The 17,618-nt window shown below is 41.1% G+C and overlaps 1 protein-coding gene across 1 annotated transcript; it reads right to left on the bottom strand.

The window, feature by feature from the left end:
* Window positions 1-214: 214 nt before the first annotated feature.
* Window positions 215-17,592, bottom strand: LOC110537015 (solute carrier family 71 member 1). Its single transcript, XM_036936988.2, has 12 exons — window positions 17,158-17,592; window positions 15,515-15,613; window positions 14,154-14,216; window positions 13,603-13,730; window positions 13,132-13,246; window positions 11,325-11,543; window positions 11,008-11,121; window positions 7,600-7,671; window positions 6,955-7,067; window positions 5,590-5,687; window positions 3,790-3,953; window positions 215-3,520 (listed from the first exon to the last, which is right to left on the bottom strand). The coding sequence occupies exons 1-12, from the start codon at window positions 17,236-17,238 to the stop codon at window positions 3,278-3,280; spliced, it is 1,509 nt and encodes a 502-aa protein (XP_036792883.1). The 5' UTR covers window positions 17,239-17,592; the 3' UTR covers window positions 215-3,277.
* Window positions 17,593-17,618: the final 26 nt, after the last annotated feature.

The raw sequence follows: 17,618 nt of genomic DNA, 5'->3' as shown, positions 1-17,618 counted from the left end.
AATTGAGTACTTTTTCCACCACCCTAATGCTAACCCTAATCTTATTTAAGCTTTTTGATTTTAAATTTAAGACAAAAGCAAAATGTTTGTTTTCATATATTTTTACAATATAGACAATTTTGACTGCAGCTGGCTCAGCTCAAATTGATTTATATTGGGAAAGTACACAGCACAACACCGCCACCATGTGATCAAAATATGAATAACATTAAAATAGGTTACATTACTTGACTTCGGTCATGTTTATTTATTATTACAATTCAACCTTTGAATGTTTTTTTTTCGCAAAATAAGACTTAAGAGGTACATACACATACATAGCCCGTGTATACTTCATTTGTTTGGGTTATCATGAGCAACAACTTCCATTTCATGGACACTGTTAGTCTGCATCCCAAATGGCATCCTATTCTCTATATAGTGCAATAGTTTTGACCAAACCCCGATGGGGCCCTGGTCAACAGGCCCAGGTCAATGGATCCTGGTCAAAAGGAGTGCATTAATAAGGGAATAGGGTGCCAGTTTGAGACAAAGCTATAGTCATTTGTCTTATCTTCAGAAATGAACATGTTCACTTGTTAGGCACGTTTGTATAATAATCCTCTCAAGAGATGCTGGGTGAAGATACAGACATAAAGAGCACATGGTGGAATGTGTTGTCTCAGTTATAAATCCTCATCATACAAACAAAAAACTCTGAAGTTGATGTGTAACTATGACAACAAAACCATCATCATGTTACACAAAATTAGAAAAATACTTCAGGAGGTACATTTCAGGGCAACGGAGTTCTAAACATGTTCCCAAAATATAGCAGTCCTAGAGATATGAATGGTAACCATTCCGTAACATATACAATAGTCTTCATCATAGAATTCATAAAACTAATCATTTCTTTTTTACTCTTACAGGCGGGTACAATATAACACTGGAGGAAATTCAACAACAGTCACTGACTGAAAGTAGCTGTTGACCTTCTGACATCAATTTATGGATTCTTGGTCAAAATACTTCACAACAGGATTGGGGTTGGAGGTGACCGATAGGAAGCTTTACCTTCTCCTGCTCACTTCAATCATTTCCCTCGCTGATAGGAACCTGCGTACATGTACCTTAGAGAACAAGGAAATGACTGGCAAACCATCAGGGGAAAGCAGAAGCACTCACAATCTCTGTCTGAGCACAACCAATAACCAATCAACTGTATACCTAATATATTGTTTATCGTTTCATTTCAGAGACAGACAGGAAGACATGTGTAGCTGTGTCTTTCTGTCCCCATAGCCACTTTTTGGGGAATATAAATACTTTTAAAAGTTCACATCCAGGTACAACACATTTTGTGAGCTTTCTAATACTATACTCTTAAAAAGGTCCATGGACAGCTAGTCACTATTCATGCATTATGCATCCAAACAGGAATCTCCTTCAGTACATACTCAACTTGACACGGTATTGAGTACCTTTACATACAGCTGTAGGTAGGTCTAGACAAACTACTTGCTCATTCACATTAGGGAAAACAACTTGGTGTTGTTGTTCATTGGGGGTAAATATTAGTTTTAAAAGCCTAACCTGTAGGTATACAGGCTAATACCTTTAATTCAATACAGTATGTACATATAAAATATGAACATTTACACATTGTGACAACCTCACAGAAAATAATCATTATGTACAATAAAAATGTGCCCCTAATGGATTTGATCAGGTCAAATGGCTTTCTCTTAATTTACATTTTATAATCCCCGGGTTAGTGAAGTTTTACTCTTGGGGCGTGAAAACTATTTGAGATAACGATAGTTTTGCGTTAAAATCAGTCTTCAAAATAAGTAATTTTTAAAGCTGAGGTAGCTTGCAACACTGGGACATATTTAGTGAAAGAAAATAAACAATGATTGAAAGTCATGATTTTGTCACCCCCCACCCCCCCCCCCCCCCCCCCCCCCCCCACCCCCACACACACACACAAAAAACTAAAGAAGAAAAAAATCCACCCCCATCATATATTTCAGGGTAAGGTTATACTTTAAAAAAAATTATAATCATTTTAAAAAAAATTCTCCCAAAAATGACCAAAAGAAAACCAGTAAAAACTTGTTTCTCTAAGTTAAATAAATACATTATTATTATTATTACTACCAGAGTAGCCTAGACATTTCTGTTAATATGTTGCAGAACGTTAGCAATATCATTTTTACAGTATGGATAATATAAATAAAATACCTCATATATTTTAAGATAAAAACCCTTTTTAGTACAGTAGCAATCAAGATTTCACAGACTGAACAGAAACTGCAGAGCACTGCATAAAACCCTGACAACCATAACCTAATGGCATCATCCACACCTCAACACTGCCTCCTACTGACAGGAGGCCACATCCAGTGAATACCTTAAATAGTTCTCACTATACAGAAACACTTTTAGCAGTTACTCTAGGACCAGTGGTTCAAGTACCAAAACTCTGCACAATAAAGTGAGAAGTTGAGATCTTGGGAGTAAAAATTACACTAAGATCTAATCTTCCTATGTCAAATATCCTATCATCATAATCTCCCATGTTTACCCACCGGTTATAAGACAATGATATGATAACTGCTCTCTGAATGATATGAGTTGTTGTAAGGCTTGTGAACAGAAGCTCCCATGAAATATCGGACTTACAGTATACATCTCATCCATTTTATAATGTCGTAATCTTATGGCTGCTCATAGTGAACAAGCCTTCTAAGTAAATATTTTAACTACTGGCACATATCTCCTTGCATTTCACAGACTGGGTTCAAGCCTCCTTGTGTTGAGGTACCATTAGGTGTGGGCTACAGTAAATGCTGAGCTTGAAGATGCGTTAAAGCAATAAAATGCCGGGCACAGCAAGTTCTTTCCCTTCTACCTCTATTGAACAACTCAATCTACCCAGCGGGCAAATCTGGTTGAAATGGCACCAGATACCAACCAGTAACCAGTTTTGCCCGCTGGGTCCGCCATCTTCGCTATCGCTCCCTTCAGAATTAAAACTTAGAGGTCCTAGAGGTAAATACTAGTTCTTATGGGACAGGGGCGGGGACTGGTTGGTTGTGCAGTGCAGAGTTGCACAGAATTTTGAGGTTTGTTAGCTAGGCCTCTCTCCCTCTCCTCCGTTGGGGATACGTAGGCTACATGGGGGCGTGGTACCCGTAGATGGGTGTAATAATACCAAAGCCGCCTGCTGCCCTCCATCCTCCCTCAGTCACACAATGCTGTTCTGCAGGAGCCACCTGCTGCCCTCCCTCAATCATACAACGCTGTCCTGCAGGAGGGGCTCAAAGTCCTCGTCGCTGGTCGGGGCTGGCGTGTCCTCGTCGCTGCCCGGTAACGGGGTGTTGATGTGGACGCCGGCTAGCATAGAGGTATCCTTGGCATCAGCGCAGGTCACCACAGGAGGTTCGGTGTTCTCAGGGATAAACAAGGCTACCAGGAAGGCCACCACCACCGTGCATGAGCCCAGCAGGAAGGGAGGGCCGGGGATCAAGGATTTCTGTATGGAGAGAGACACGGTATTATAGATACAGAACTTCATTTTTCTGTAGGAACTTAATTTGACATTCATACAACACAAAGAATATAACCCATCTCTGAATAAAGTAACAGAACGATAAAGGAATATGGCAACAGGAAGATTGAAAGTGCCTACTTAATAAGAAACATGTTTTAAAGCTAAATGAGACAGAAATGTATACAGCTATATAAAGTCTGCCTATACTAGATCCACAATGAAGATGTTATTGGAGATCGTGATTCATTTACCTCAGTCGGGGGGTTAACAGGTAAAGGGTCGATGGGGTACTCTCCCTGGATGGGATCGATTGTGTTCAGCTCTACGTTAAACATGAAGAAGATAAGTCCGTACAGCGCCGGGCCCAGACCGTTACACAGGCCTCGGATACCAGTGATCATCCCCTGAACCAGACCTGAGGAGAGACAGGTTATACATTTATTTGTCAGGGACCATGAGTACCTGTGGTCCCCGGGCAGAACAGCATGACATCACAGAGGATACAGCATACAGATACATAAACATCCATGAGACATTGTTTTAAGAACAAAAGTCAAATGATAGGATATTTTCATTTAACTAGGCAAGTCAGTTAAGAACAAATTCTTATTTTACAATAACGGCCTACCCCTCCCCTAACCCGGACAACGATGGGCCAAATGTGCACCGTCCTATTATGGGACTCCCAATCACAGCCCAGCTGTAATACAGCCCGGGATAGAACCAGGGTCTGTAGTGACGCCTCTAGCACTGAGATGCAGTGCCTTAGACTGCTGAGCCACTCGGGTGCCTTAAATTTCTGCTATACGTCCGCTATGAAATAAATAGTCAAAGTTAAAAACATCCATGCCTTTATATACTGTGGTGTGTCTTAATGGAAAATGTCAGGAAACACATTTTTCATACTGATTTACTTCAATGACAACGGAGGGGCAAAGGAAGAAAGATGGTACCGAAGAGAGCAGGACAAAGAGACAGGTTACATGAAGGGAATATCTTAGAGCAGGACAAACAGACAGGTTACATGAAGGGAATATCTTAGAGCAGGACAAACAGACAGGTTACATGAAGGGGAATATCTTAGAGCAGGACAAACAGACAGGTTACATGAAGGGAATATCTTAGAGCAGGACAAACAGACAGATTACATGAAGGGGAATATTTTAGAGCAGGACAAACAGACAGATTACATGAAGGGGAATATCTTAGAGCAGGACAAACAGACAGGTTACATGAAGGGAATATCTTAGAGCAGGACAAACAGACAGATTACATGAAGGGGAATATTTTAGAGCAGGACAAACAGACAGATTACATGAAGGGGAATATTTTAGAGCAGGACAAACAGACAGGTTACATGAAGGGAATATCTTAGAGCAGGACAAACAGACAGATTACATGAAGGGGAATATTTTAGAGCAGGACAAACAGACAGATTACATGAAGGGAATATTTTAGAGCAGGACAAACAGACAGATTACATGAAGGGAATATTTTAGAGCATGACAAACAGACAGATTACATGAAGGGGAATATTTTAGAGCAGGACAAACAGACAGATTACATGAAGGGAATATCTTAGAGCAGGACAAACAGACAGATTACATGAAGGGGAATATTTTAGAGCAGGACAAACAGACAGATTACATGAAGGGGAATATTTTAGAGCATGACAAACAGACAGATTACATGAAGGGGAATATTTTAGAGCAGGACAGACAGATTACATGAAGGGAATATCTTAGAGCAGGACAAACAGACAGATTACACGAAGGGGAATATTTTAGAGCAGGACAAACAGACAGATTACATGAAGGGAATATCTTAGAGCAGGACAAACAGACAGATTACATGAAGGGGAATATTTTAGAGCAGGACAAACAGACAGATTACATGAAGGGGAATATTTTAGAGCAGGACAAACAGACAGATTACATAAAGGGGAATATCTTAGAGCAGGACAAACAGACAGATTACACGAAGGGAATATTTTAGAGCAGGACAAACGGATGAAGTACATATAGAAAAGAGAAATAAAGGGAATGTCTTACCTTGCTTATCTGGGTCTGCACTGCGAGACACCAGGGCACTCACTGCAGGAAAGGTGATACTAGACATGGCTGCTACTGCACCTGCAGCCCACATCATCCTACACAGAGAGGAGACAGTGGTTAGCTAGACACATACAGTATGAGACATTTTAGCTATAGGAACTAGTAACCACACCCTCAGGACCAGCCCCTCTGAGCACGCTCAGTGACCTCTGACAAAACTGATCACGATTCCCCTTCACTTTTGCTTCCTTTTTAAAAAATTTTTTAGATCATTTTTAATTTGAACAAGAGAGAGATAATTACATTTTTTTAAACAATAAAGTAGACAGTCAAGGACTTGTAATATTCTGTATTTATAAAAATTAAAAACTGTTGTCTAACTGTACTTAACTGTCAACACAGGCCAGCCCTGTTGATACTACTCAGGTAGCCACAGTACAGGCCAGCCCTGTTGATACTACTCAGGTAGCCACAGTACAGGCCAGCCCTGTTGATACTACTCAGGTAGCCACAGTACAGGCCAGCCCTGTTGATACTACTCAGGTAGCCACAGTACAGGCCAGCCCTGTTGATACTACTCAGGTAGCCACAGTACAGGCCAGCCCTGTTGATAATACTCAGGTAGCCACAGTACAGGCCAGCCCTGTTGACACTACTCAGGTAGCCACAGTACAGGCCAGCCCTGTTGATACGACTCAGGTAACCACAGTACAGGCCAGCCCTGTTGATACTACTCAGGTAGCCACAGTACAGGCCAGCCCTGTTGATACTACTCAGGTAGCCACAGTACAGGCCAGCCCTGTTGATACTACTCAGGTAGCCACAGTACAGGCCAGCCCTGTTGATACTACTCAGGTAGCCACAGTACAGGCCAGCCCTGTTGATACTACTCAGGTAGCCACAGTACAGGCCAGCCCTGTTGATACTACTCAGGTAGCCACAGTACAGGCCAGCCCTGTTGATACTACTCAGGTAGCCACAGTACAGGCCAGCCCTGTTGATAATACTCAGGTAGCCACAGTACAGGCCAGCCCTGTTGATAATACTCAGGTAGCCACAGTACAGGCCAGCCCTGTTGACACTACTCAGGTAGCCACAGTACAGGCTAGCCCTGTTGATAATACTCAGGTAGCCACAGTACAGGCCAGCCCTGTTGATAATACTCAGGTAGCCACAGTACAGGCCAGCCCTGTTGACACTACTCAGGTAGCCACAGTACAGGCTAGCCCTGTTGACACTACTCAGGTAGCCACAGTACAGGCCAGCCCTGTTGATACTACTCAGGTAGCCACAGTACAGGCCAGCCCTGTTGATAATACTCAGGTAACCACAGTACAACAGACAGAGTTGAAGGTGACCCACCATGGTTCTGACCCGAAGCCGTACCAGGCCAGCTGTAGAATCTGGAAGCCCAGTCCTAGAAGGACCGTGTTCTTGTTTCCAATAGTTCTCATCAAGACTGTGAGAATAAGTGTCTGCAACAAGAAGCAAACAATTAATACATTTTTAAAAATTATCATAAAAAAAATGCCCAATCAGAAGTCATCACAAAGTGCTTTACAAAGTGCTAATTTATTTATTATTTTTTGTAGTCACACATAAATATTGGATTCATAGGAATTACACAATTTGCTACATTACATTATAATGCCTTTTTAGAGCGGGCATGCGTCGGACTAATAACTGAAAGGCTACAAGATCGAATCCCCGAGCTGACAAGGTAAAAATATGTCGTTCTGCCCCTGAACTAAGCAGTTAACCCACTGTTCCTAGGCTGTCATTGAAAATAAGAATATGTTCTTAACTGACTTGCCTAGTTAACTAATGAAAAAAAAAATCAGCATTCTTTACATCTAAACGTGGAACTTGATTCAATTCCAAAGGACAATAACTCATTTGAACTGACACACGTTGTTAACCGAAGACTTGATTAGAACTGATTGTTCAGTAACACATTGCAGTCTCCCACAGACAGTTAAATGGAGGAGTATTGCGCCAGATACATACCTGGGCTATGATGGAGAGGATTCCAACCACCCCGATGAACACTGCGATTGTTGCCGATGAAAAGTTAATGACCTGAGATAGAGAGATTGAGAAATAAAAATAAATGGAGAGCGAGACAGAGAGAGAAAGGGAGAAAGACAGAAAGAGAGAGAGCCATAGACAGAGGGAGAAAGGGAGAAAGACAGAAAGAGAGAGAGCCATAGACAGAGGGAGAAAGGGAGAAAGACAGAAAGAGAGAGAGCCATAGACAGAGAGAAAGACAGAGAGCCATAGACAGAGGGAGAAAGGGAGAAAGACAGAAAGACAGAGAGCCATAGACAGAGAGAGAAAGGGAGAAAGACAGAACGAGAAAGAGCCATAGACAGAGAGAGAAAGGGAGAAAGACAGAAAGAGAGAGAGCCATAGACAGAGAGAGAAAGGGAGAAAGACAGAAAGAGAGAGAGCCATAGACAGAGGGAGAAAGCCATAAAACGGCATTAGTCTCCCTCTTTACTCTAAAGCCAATTAATGCCACTATGTTAAATGACAAGCACTTGACTGTGCTCAACGGAGAGTGAGCTGTTCAAGTAGAAGAGAAAGGAACGGCGAAAGAACGAAATCTCTATGATTACAGTCACCCAGCTATAAGGAACTGAACCTGTGGTAAACGACACCTTGAACAGAAATAACTCAACTGTTCTTCATCTCTTGTTGAGATGATTTGATGTTTTGAATTTTATGTGGATGTTTTCATTAGCAATCTGCACACAATATTGCGGTTAGTTTGCTAGGTCTCACTCACACAGATAGTCTACATGGGGCTGGGTACTCGTAGCTGGGTATAATAATACCACAATCTCATGTTTACTGCCAGATGGCGCAGATAAATGAAAGGGAAGTTTTTATCAGTCTCGGGTAAATGAAGAGCAGGTGTTTAATTGCCTACGGTAGAGGAACAACTAGGCTTTGGCAGTATACCATATATACCAGGTAATTTGGAAATAGTATTGAAAAACCATCCTGTGGCTCTCAAAACTATTTACCACAATACTTTTTTTTTTTTGTAGCTACTTTAAGTAAATACCTGTAGTCAACTTGTGCAATTTGTTAGGAGATAAAGCAGATTCTGTTCTTCATTTCACCCGTCACATTATTTGACATGATGAAGTTTACCATGGTTCCCCAGCACAGTCGAGCCAGTCGCGTGTTTGTTTGTAAATGGCACAACAGGAGAACGCAGGAGCAGGTGAGTCAGCTGTGTATTGACAGGGATCACGTTTTATATTGAAAGTCAGTGTTTTTTTTGCTTCAAGAGTGATCAGGGACGTGTAACTATTGTTTTCCTTCACCGAAAATACATTAGTGCAACATATTCGGCAGAAAATAGTTTCAATGTCATCAGATGACAACAGAAGTGCAATGCTCCTACCTGTATATGTATGATCCTACCTGTATATGTATGATCCTACCTGTATATGTATGCTCCTACCTATATATGTATGCTCCTACCTGTATATGTATGCCCCTACCTGTATATGTATGCTCCTACCTGTATATGTATGCTCCTACCTGTATATGTATGCCCCTACCTGTATATGCATGCTCCTACCTGTATATGTATGCTCCTACCTGTATATGTATGCTCCTACCTGTATATGTATGCTCCTACCTGTATATGTATGCTCCTACCTGTATATGTATGCTCCTACCTGTATATGTATGCTCCTACCTGTATATGTATGCTCCTACCTGTATATGTATGATCCTACCTGTATATGTATGATCCTACCTGTATATGTATGCTCCTACCTGTATATGTATGCCCCTACCTGTATATGTATGCTCCTACCTGTATATGTATGCTCCTACCTGTATATGTATGCTCCTACCTGTATATGTATGCTCCTACCTGTATATGTATGCTCCTACCTGTATATGTATGCTCCTACCTGTATATGTATGATCCTACCTGTATATGTATGATCCTACCTGTATATGTATGCTCCTACCTATATATGTATGCTCCTACCTGTATATGTATGCTCCTACCTGTATATGTATGATCCTACCTGTATATGTATGATCCTACCTGTATATGTATGCTCCTACCTGTATATGTATGATCCTACCTGTATATGTATGCTCCTACCTGTATATGTATGCTCCTACCTGTATATGTATGCTCCTACCTGTATATGTATGCTCCTACCTGTATATGTATGCTCCTACCTGTATATGTATGCTCCTACCTGTATATGTATGATCCTACCTGTATATGTATGATCCTACCTGTATATGTATGCTCCTACCTATATATGTATGCTCCTACCTGTATATGTATGCTCCTACCTGTATATGTATGATCCTACCTGTATATGTATGATCCTACCTGTATATGTATGCTCCTACCTATATATGTATGCTCCTACCTGTATATGTATGCTCCTACCTGTATATGTATGCTCCTACCTGTATATGTATGCTCCTACCTATATATGTATGCTCCTACCTGTATATGTATGCTCCTACCTATATATATGTATGCTCCTACCTGTATATGTATGCTCCTACCTGTATATGTATGCTCCTACCTGTATATGTATGCTCCTACCTATATATGCATGCTCCTACCTGTATATGTATGCTCCTACCTGTATACGTATGCTCCTACCTGTATATGTATGCTCCTACCTATATATGTATGCTCCTACCTGTATATGTATGCTCCTACCTGTATATGTATGCTCCTACCTGTATATGTATGCTCCTACCTGTATATGTATGCTCCTACCTGTATATGTATGCTCCTACCTGTATATGTATGCTCCTACCTGTATATGTATGCTCCTACCTGTATATGTATGCTCCTACCTGTATATGTATGCTCCTACCTATATATGTATGCTCCTACCTGTATATGTATGCTCCTACCTGTATATGTATGCTCCTACCTGTATATGTATGCTCCTACCTGTATATGTATGATCCTACCTGTATATGTATGCTCCTACCTATATATGCATGCTCCTACCTGTATATGTATGCTCCTACCTGTATATGTATGCTCCTACCTGTATATGTATGATCCTACCTATATATGTATGCTCCTACCTATATATGTATGCTCCTACCTATATATGTATGCTCCTACCTGTATGTATAACTTTATGAGCTGGATTTCCTAATGTTTTGCAATTAGTTTATTTACATTTGCACTCGTTCACATATTTAGCTAGCAGCCTCCATGGAAATCCTCTTTTACTTGTGCTAATTTTGTTAGCATTCTGGTAATAGACGCCCAATTGTTTTTTGGCATTTTTTTGGAGACCCCTTTTGTACTAAGCCAGTAATACTGTAAATCCTGGTGTGAGAGAAGAACGGTATGAAATCTGGATACAGTACGACCCTAGGAACAAGTTGGATATTTACCTGTCTAAGATATAGGAAGAAACTGGAGTATTGACCAGCCTCAGGTAGGTAGGACAGGAACACGGTTATACAGATGAGAAGAACTGTGGGATCCTTTCCCACTTTCCTCATCGACTGCAAACAAGAGAGACACCAAAGGCTTTAAACTAACAGAGAGAGACACCAAAGGCTTTAAACTAACAGAGACACCAACGGCTTTTCAAAATGGCCACAAACACTGATGAAGCTAGGTAGCCTACTAACGTGTATGTACGTATAGTATATCCCAGACCGATCTCATTGACCCATAGCATGGTATAGAATACCGTAGCACTCACCTGGAAGGGGTCTGCCTGCTCCCAGGTGATAGGTGCTCCCCAGGTGTTGAGTCTCATCTTCTCCGGTAGGGACTCAGGCACGGCCAGCAGGATGAAGCAGATGTCTGCCAGAGCCACCAGCGTAGCCACCAACACCACCAGGTTGTCACCGTAACACGCGGACAGGTATGCCCCGATGGCTGGACTCGTCACCAGGCTGGCTGCAAACGTAGCCGACACCTAGAGGAAAACACACAGAGGACAAATTGTGTTTTAAACTAGTCTTTTTTTTTTTAGGTCTATTTATGTTTAATCACGATAGTCCACTCAGCAACAATTGTCACAGTTTTCCATGAAGTCCTGTAGTGTATTTATTATTTTTTAATGGTATTGGAGCCAATAGCTGTCAATGACCCAATTGATGCAGCTATTTTTCACATTTAACAAAGGAAACGTCATTCATGTTAATAAATGCTATTCTTCATTCAACGCCAAGACGCAAAATACAAAGTGAAAAGGATGAGAGAATTCAATGGCATACGACACACTGAAGGGACTGCATGAGATCTGAAATCACTGTGTGAAGGATTGTAAAAACATGACACAACCAACATCTATCTATTCAACACAACAGAACACATTGCATATCCCATATTGAAGTGCAGAACTTGATCTTCACCCACATAACTGTCAAATAGAACTGGAAAGATGACAAGATATAATTATCCACTACCCTTTACTCCAATCAACTGAGGAAAACACTGTACATCAGGGATGGGCAACTGGCGGCCAAACTTACTGTTGAGAGTGAGAGTAGTAGAATACACCAGGTGCAATTTCATGTAAACTTACTGTTGAGAGTGAGAATAGTAGAATACACCAGGTGCAATTTCATGTAAACTTACTGTTGAGAGTGAGAATAGTAGAATACACCAGGTGCAATTTCATGTAAACTTACTGTTGAGAGTGAGAATAGTAGAATACACCAGGTGCAATTTCATGTAAACTTACTGTTGAGAGTGAGAATAGTAGAATACACCAGGTGCAATTTCATGTAAACTTACTGTTGAGAGTGAGAATAGTAGAATACACCAGGTACAATTTCATGTAAACTTACTGTTGAGAGTTAGAGTAGTAGAATACACCAGGTACAATTTCATGTAAACTTACTGTTGAGAGTGAGAGTAGTAGAATACACCAGGTACAATTTCATGTAAACTTACTGTTGAGAGTGAGAGTAGTAGAATACACCAGGTGCAATTTCAAACTGTGGTTGTGCTTCAGCAGTTTTTCTCTTGTTATGTCAGTCACTGACAGTCACTCAATTAGCCCATGTCAGCTAAATATTTTAGATTGGTAAGTTATTAAGAATTACCAGCCTGGGGGGCCCCATTGATTTTGTTAGTCACACACTCAGATATCACATTCAAAACTGAAAACATTTCTATCCACCATATTGCAAAATGTGTAGAATTGCATGAAATTAGTTAGAAAATTGCTAAATTTCCTCTCCGCCCCATAGCAAAATGTGTAGAATTGCAGCAAACTTGTTTTAAAACTAACATTTTCTCTACGGCCCGCTTTCAAGAGGAGGAGCTGCTAAAATATTTTGCTCGCAAGGTGGGGGCCCACAAAAAAAAAATACTTTGCTTATGGCCCTCAAAAGTCTAGGGCCGGCTCTGACTGCATATGTAGGTATGGATGTGGGTACGCAGAAGAATGAACCACTGCGGCCCCTCATGATGAGTTCAGATGTTTTGTGGCCCACACTCCCATCAGTTACCCATCCCTGCTGAAGTCATAATAAAAAATTTAACTAGCTCTTTACCAGTCCGTATGCTGTGCTTCTTTCATGCTCCTCAGTGACGTCAGAGACATAAGCAAAGATGACAGAGAAGGTGACAGAGAAAGCCCCTGACATGGAAATCGCTGCAAAGTACCACCTGAGGGAGAAAACATTATGTCAGTCACATCCAAGGCAGTGCATTCCACACCACATATTTGACAAATAAAATAAACAAACACTCCTACAGACTCTAAAGATCTATTGACAGGCATCAAAATGTTTATCAATTTGAAAGGCTGACTGACATTGTTAAAACAGACAGCTATATGGTAGTGTGTACATAGGTGGGATAATATGGTATTTTCATCTAAACTAGCACTGTTACAACAGCACTACACAACATTCCCTGTTTACATGTACTTATTGTTTAATTCAAATCAAAAGACACAATGAATACTGAACCAAATCACAGCAGTGTTTTTTTCTTGGTCAGAAGAGAGGTGCAGGACTTACCAGGGACTGAGTCTCATGAGCGGGATGGGGGCACAGGTGAAGAACACAGTGACCAATAGGAAGGACCGCCTGCCCCACACATCTGACAGGGCACCAATCAGAGGGGCGCTCATGAAGGACAGGAGGCCCTGTGGCGGAGGAGGGTGAAGAGGGGGAGGAGCCTCTGTTAAGAACATCATGTTACCGGGAACCCGTAATGAGAAGCCTCATTGATCTTTAGTGTAAATGAGAGTGAGCTGAATTATAATCAAGTAGCAGCAAGAAAATGGCTGCCCTTTGCTCTCCTGAAATGACATATGATAAACCTATAATTAAACTTATACATCACTTGTTATAAAATAATAAGATACTAGAATTTTTTTTAAATAGAGTACCAGAATACATTATAGAGTGCTGCTTTTGTTCAATCGCTCAGGGATGCAACTCTACGGGGATCCTCATAGCAGTGATCAATAAATTACGTAATTGGTTAATAATTTTGGAGATATACTGTTCGTAGTCTGCCAAACAACATTTTTGTATTTAAGTTACTTCTATGCCTGATATCTTACCTTCACACCTTGAATAAGGCCATTCATCAGAAATGTGTGCTGTGGAAACGTTTCATGTAAAACCTGCAAAAATAAACCACAGAGAAACCACAAAGATCTTTAAAAAGGGGCTCTGGCACAGATAGGGTGCCAACTGCCAAGAAACCATAGTCACACACACAGACAGCTGTGTGCTTAACAAGCGGTTTTACAAGCCAAGAAACCTACCCTACAGAGAGAAGACTAGAAGAGACAGATGGGGATGAAAATAAGAGACAGACTGGCAGTGAGAGAGTGAGAAAGAGAGCAAGAGAGAGTTGATGGCTGTGCTAGAGATATACTGAACAAAAATATAAAACGCAACAATTTCAAAGATTTTACTGAGGTACAGTCCATATAAGGAAATCAGTCAATTGAAATAAATGCATTTGGCACTAATCTATGGATTTCACATGACTGGGCAGGGGCACAGCCATGGGTAGGCTTTGGAGGGCATAGGTCCACCCTCTAGGGAGCCAGACCCAGCCGAACATAATTCGTTTTTCCTCACAAAAGGGCTTTATTACAGAGGGAAATATTCCTCAGCACCCCCTCAGACGATCCCACTGGTGAAGAAGCCGTATGAGCCGGTCTGCCGTTGTGAGGCCGGTTGAACGTACTGCCAAATTCTTTACAATAACAGAGCCGGCTTATGGTAAAGAAATTAACATAAAAATGATCTGGCAACTGCTCTGTTGAACATTCCTGCAGTCAGCATGCCAATTGCACACTCCCTCAACTTGAGTCATCCATCGGTGGTGTGGTGTGACAAAACTGCACATTTTAGAGTGTCCTTTTATTGTCCCCCAGCAAAAGGTTCACATATGTAATGATCATGCTGTTTAAACAGTTTCTTGATATGCCACACCTGTCAGGTGGATGGATTATCTTGGCAAAGGAGAAATGCTCACTAACAGGGTTGTAAACAAATTTGTGCACAACATTTGAGAGAAAAAAGCTATTTGTGCATATGGAACATTTCTGGGATCTTTTATTTCAGCTCATGACACTTGGGACCAACACTTTACATGTTGCATAGATAGATAAAATAGATAGATAAAATAGATAGATAAAATAGATAGATAAAATAAAATGGATAAGATAGATAATCCTGCAGCAACAGGACATTTGAATTATGTGAATTATAATGAATGGTAATTTTATAGAGGTTGATACATTTTTCATAAAGAGAAAGTCAAGTCTAATTTCTAAATGGAATTTACAAACTTCAGGAGCCATTTAAACCTCAAATACACTAAACATTTTAAAATGTCCTGCTTCAGGGTGATCAAATTAAGATCCTACATCTGAAAACAGACAGGCCAGCTGGAGATGGAACTCACTGTCAGCATGGGAGTGGTGAGGAGACCCCAGGCAAAGAACTCCAGGAAGATGACCACAACAGCATGGGAGACACTGGGTCTGCCAATGCCATGGCCCGGCTGCAACACACAGGAAAGAAAGGTGGCCATTTTAGACAGTGTTCGATCCAATTTTAAAACATCCACCAAATTAACAGCTCTCACAGTGTGATAATTTTTTCAACAGCATTTCAAAAAGGCTACCATTTACTGAGTCTATGGTCTAATGATGCTGTCTGAAAGGATTATCTAGATTAAATCCGTCTAAATCTAAATCAATAAGAGAAAGAAATCCCACTGCTCCACTTCTCTTTCAAGGTGAATAAGTCACTTTCTTTGCTATTTGAAGACATCCACGTGGGGACCTCTGAAGTAGTCCATCAGTGGTATTTAAGGAAGGCAGAGATAGGGGAGCACAGGCCCCTAGCTACTTTACAGCACAGTGATGCAGCCTGTAGTCTTGGGAAGATTGGGACATGGCCGTTTAATGACAGTAGAGATTGAAGGTGGGCCTTCTATTACTATCCCTCGTGTTGATGACAGTGAGTGCACTGAGTTTGTCTGTGTATATGTGATATGTATGCATGAGTGAGAACTGGGGGAGAGTGGGATGTGATCTCAGCTCGCTGTCATGCAAGGTGGAAATCACGTCACAGTAGCCAGGCTTTATGGCGATTCAATCACTGCTGGCTTTTCAATGTTGTGAAAAATAGAGTCAGTCATTAACACATTTAGTTGTGTTAATTACAAATAAAACCCCTAATATAAAATTCATGTCTCAATCCACTTTGATGCATAGCTCAGACTAATAACAGAAGCCTTGTTAAACCTTGAATACACTACACGTTTGCATTGCCTGCTTTGTAGGGTAATTCTCCCAAAATATATAGTTATTCAATTAAGATCCTACATCTGGATAGTACAAAATGTAATGTTTTCCTTTAAAAAAAAAGTTTTTATGCCATCTGTGATTGTGTTTTTGGTCCAGGTCATCCTTCCTTTCCAAGGTAACACCATGGTAACACCTTCCATGGTCCTGACAGCTGGCCATTGGCTAGAGCACAGCCAGCATCCTCAACAACAACTATTATCCAAATATGAATTTGAAAACAATACATTATCATGATAATGCATTCTGTCTATGAATACATGATTATGGAATTATCATGCAAACAGCTTGCGTTGGGGGGAAGCCGGAGGATGTTATGTAATGTCAGCGGCATATCAATATTATACAGGCTTCAATAAGCTCCTCCGCAGCTATAGGCCTTAAGGCGCTACCCCGAGATATTACCGGCCGCGTCCTTCCAATAGGCGTTCCAACGTAACCATCTATGATTATCTAATAACACATTGATCCACAATTCAAAACGGATTAGTAATAGCTTTAGCGCAAGAATGTGTCGCACTTTAGGCTGACAGAGTCGTTTCATTTTCACAAGGTATCTCGAGTACACAATGTCCGCTTGTGTCATTGCCTGCTGCTACCGCAGGCGCACTCACAGCTGATACTCCACCGTTTGCAGTTTATGTGAAATCGGTTACATTGTTACATTACACAAATACTATAGGTTACATTCCCGGTTGCAATAGGCTACCGAAATAAAGACGATTAATTCACATACCGTGGGCCCATCTTTCATGATAATTTTCTTGACCAACACTATACGGTTGGTACCCTGTTGATCTTTCTCTCCCGGAGTCATCTCCTCATTACATTTTGCCGGAGTTACATAGAATCCATGCTGCGTAGGGATCTTCGGTTCACCCGCTTCTTCCAGGATGCCTTCTTATTTAGCCTTGGAAGGCTAACTGTAAAAAAATACGTGTTTATAACCCAGTAGTCCGACCGAATCGACAACAAATGCGAATCAGGTACAAAATGGATATTGCAAACGTCATCAACACGTACTCTAGATTCACTCTGTAGAGGACAGCGCACTCCAGCGATGGAAGATTAGAGATGGTGCTAAAGGTACTGACTGCGGATCAGTGTGTGGTTTTATGGCACCGTTTTACGCATCAGCTTGATGTCTGGGGAAGGTTGAGAAAACTGGTCTGAGACCAGATTTAGGGCTCAACACCG

The sequence above is a fragment of the Oncorhynchus mykiss genome, chromosome 12, assembly GCF_057628025.1.
Source record: "Oncorhynchus mykiss isolate SJ-2025 chromosome 12, ASM5762802v1, whole genome shotgun sequence".
Lineage (NCBI taxonomy): Eukaryota > Metazoa > Chordata > Actinopteri > Salmoniformes > Salmonidae > Oncorhynchus > Oncorhynchus mykiss.
Note: the sequence above shows the minus strand (reverse complement) of the source record. Positions and strands in the feature narration are given on the sequence as shown.

Coding starts and splice junctions, on each gene's coding strand:
- LOC110537015 (XM_036936988.2), bottom strand. CDS start 17,238: ATGACTCCGGGAGAGAAAGATCAACAGGGTACCAACCGTATAGTGTTG. Junction 13,247..13,602: donor CTCATGAGACTCAGTCCCTG/GTAAGTCCTGCA, acceptor TTTCTCCCTCAG/GTGGTACTTTGCAGCGATTT. Junction 5,688..6,954: donor GGCTTCGGGTCAGAACCATG/GTGGGTCACCTT, acceptor CTCTCTGTGTAG/GATGATGTGGGCTGCAGGTG.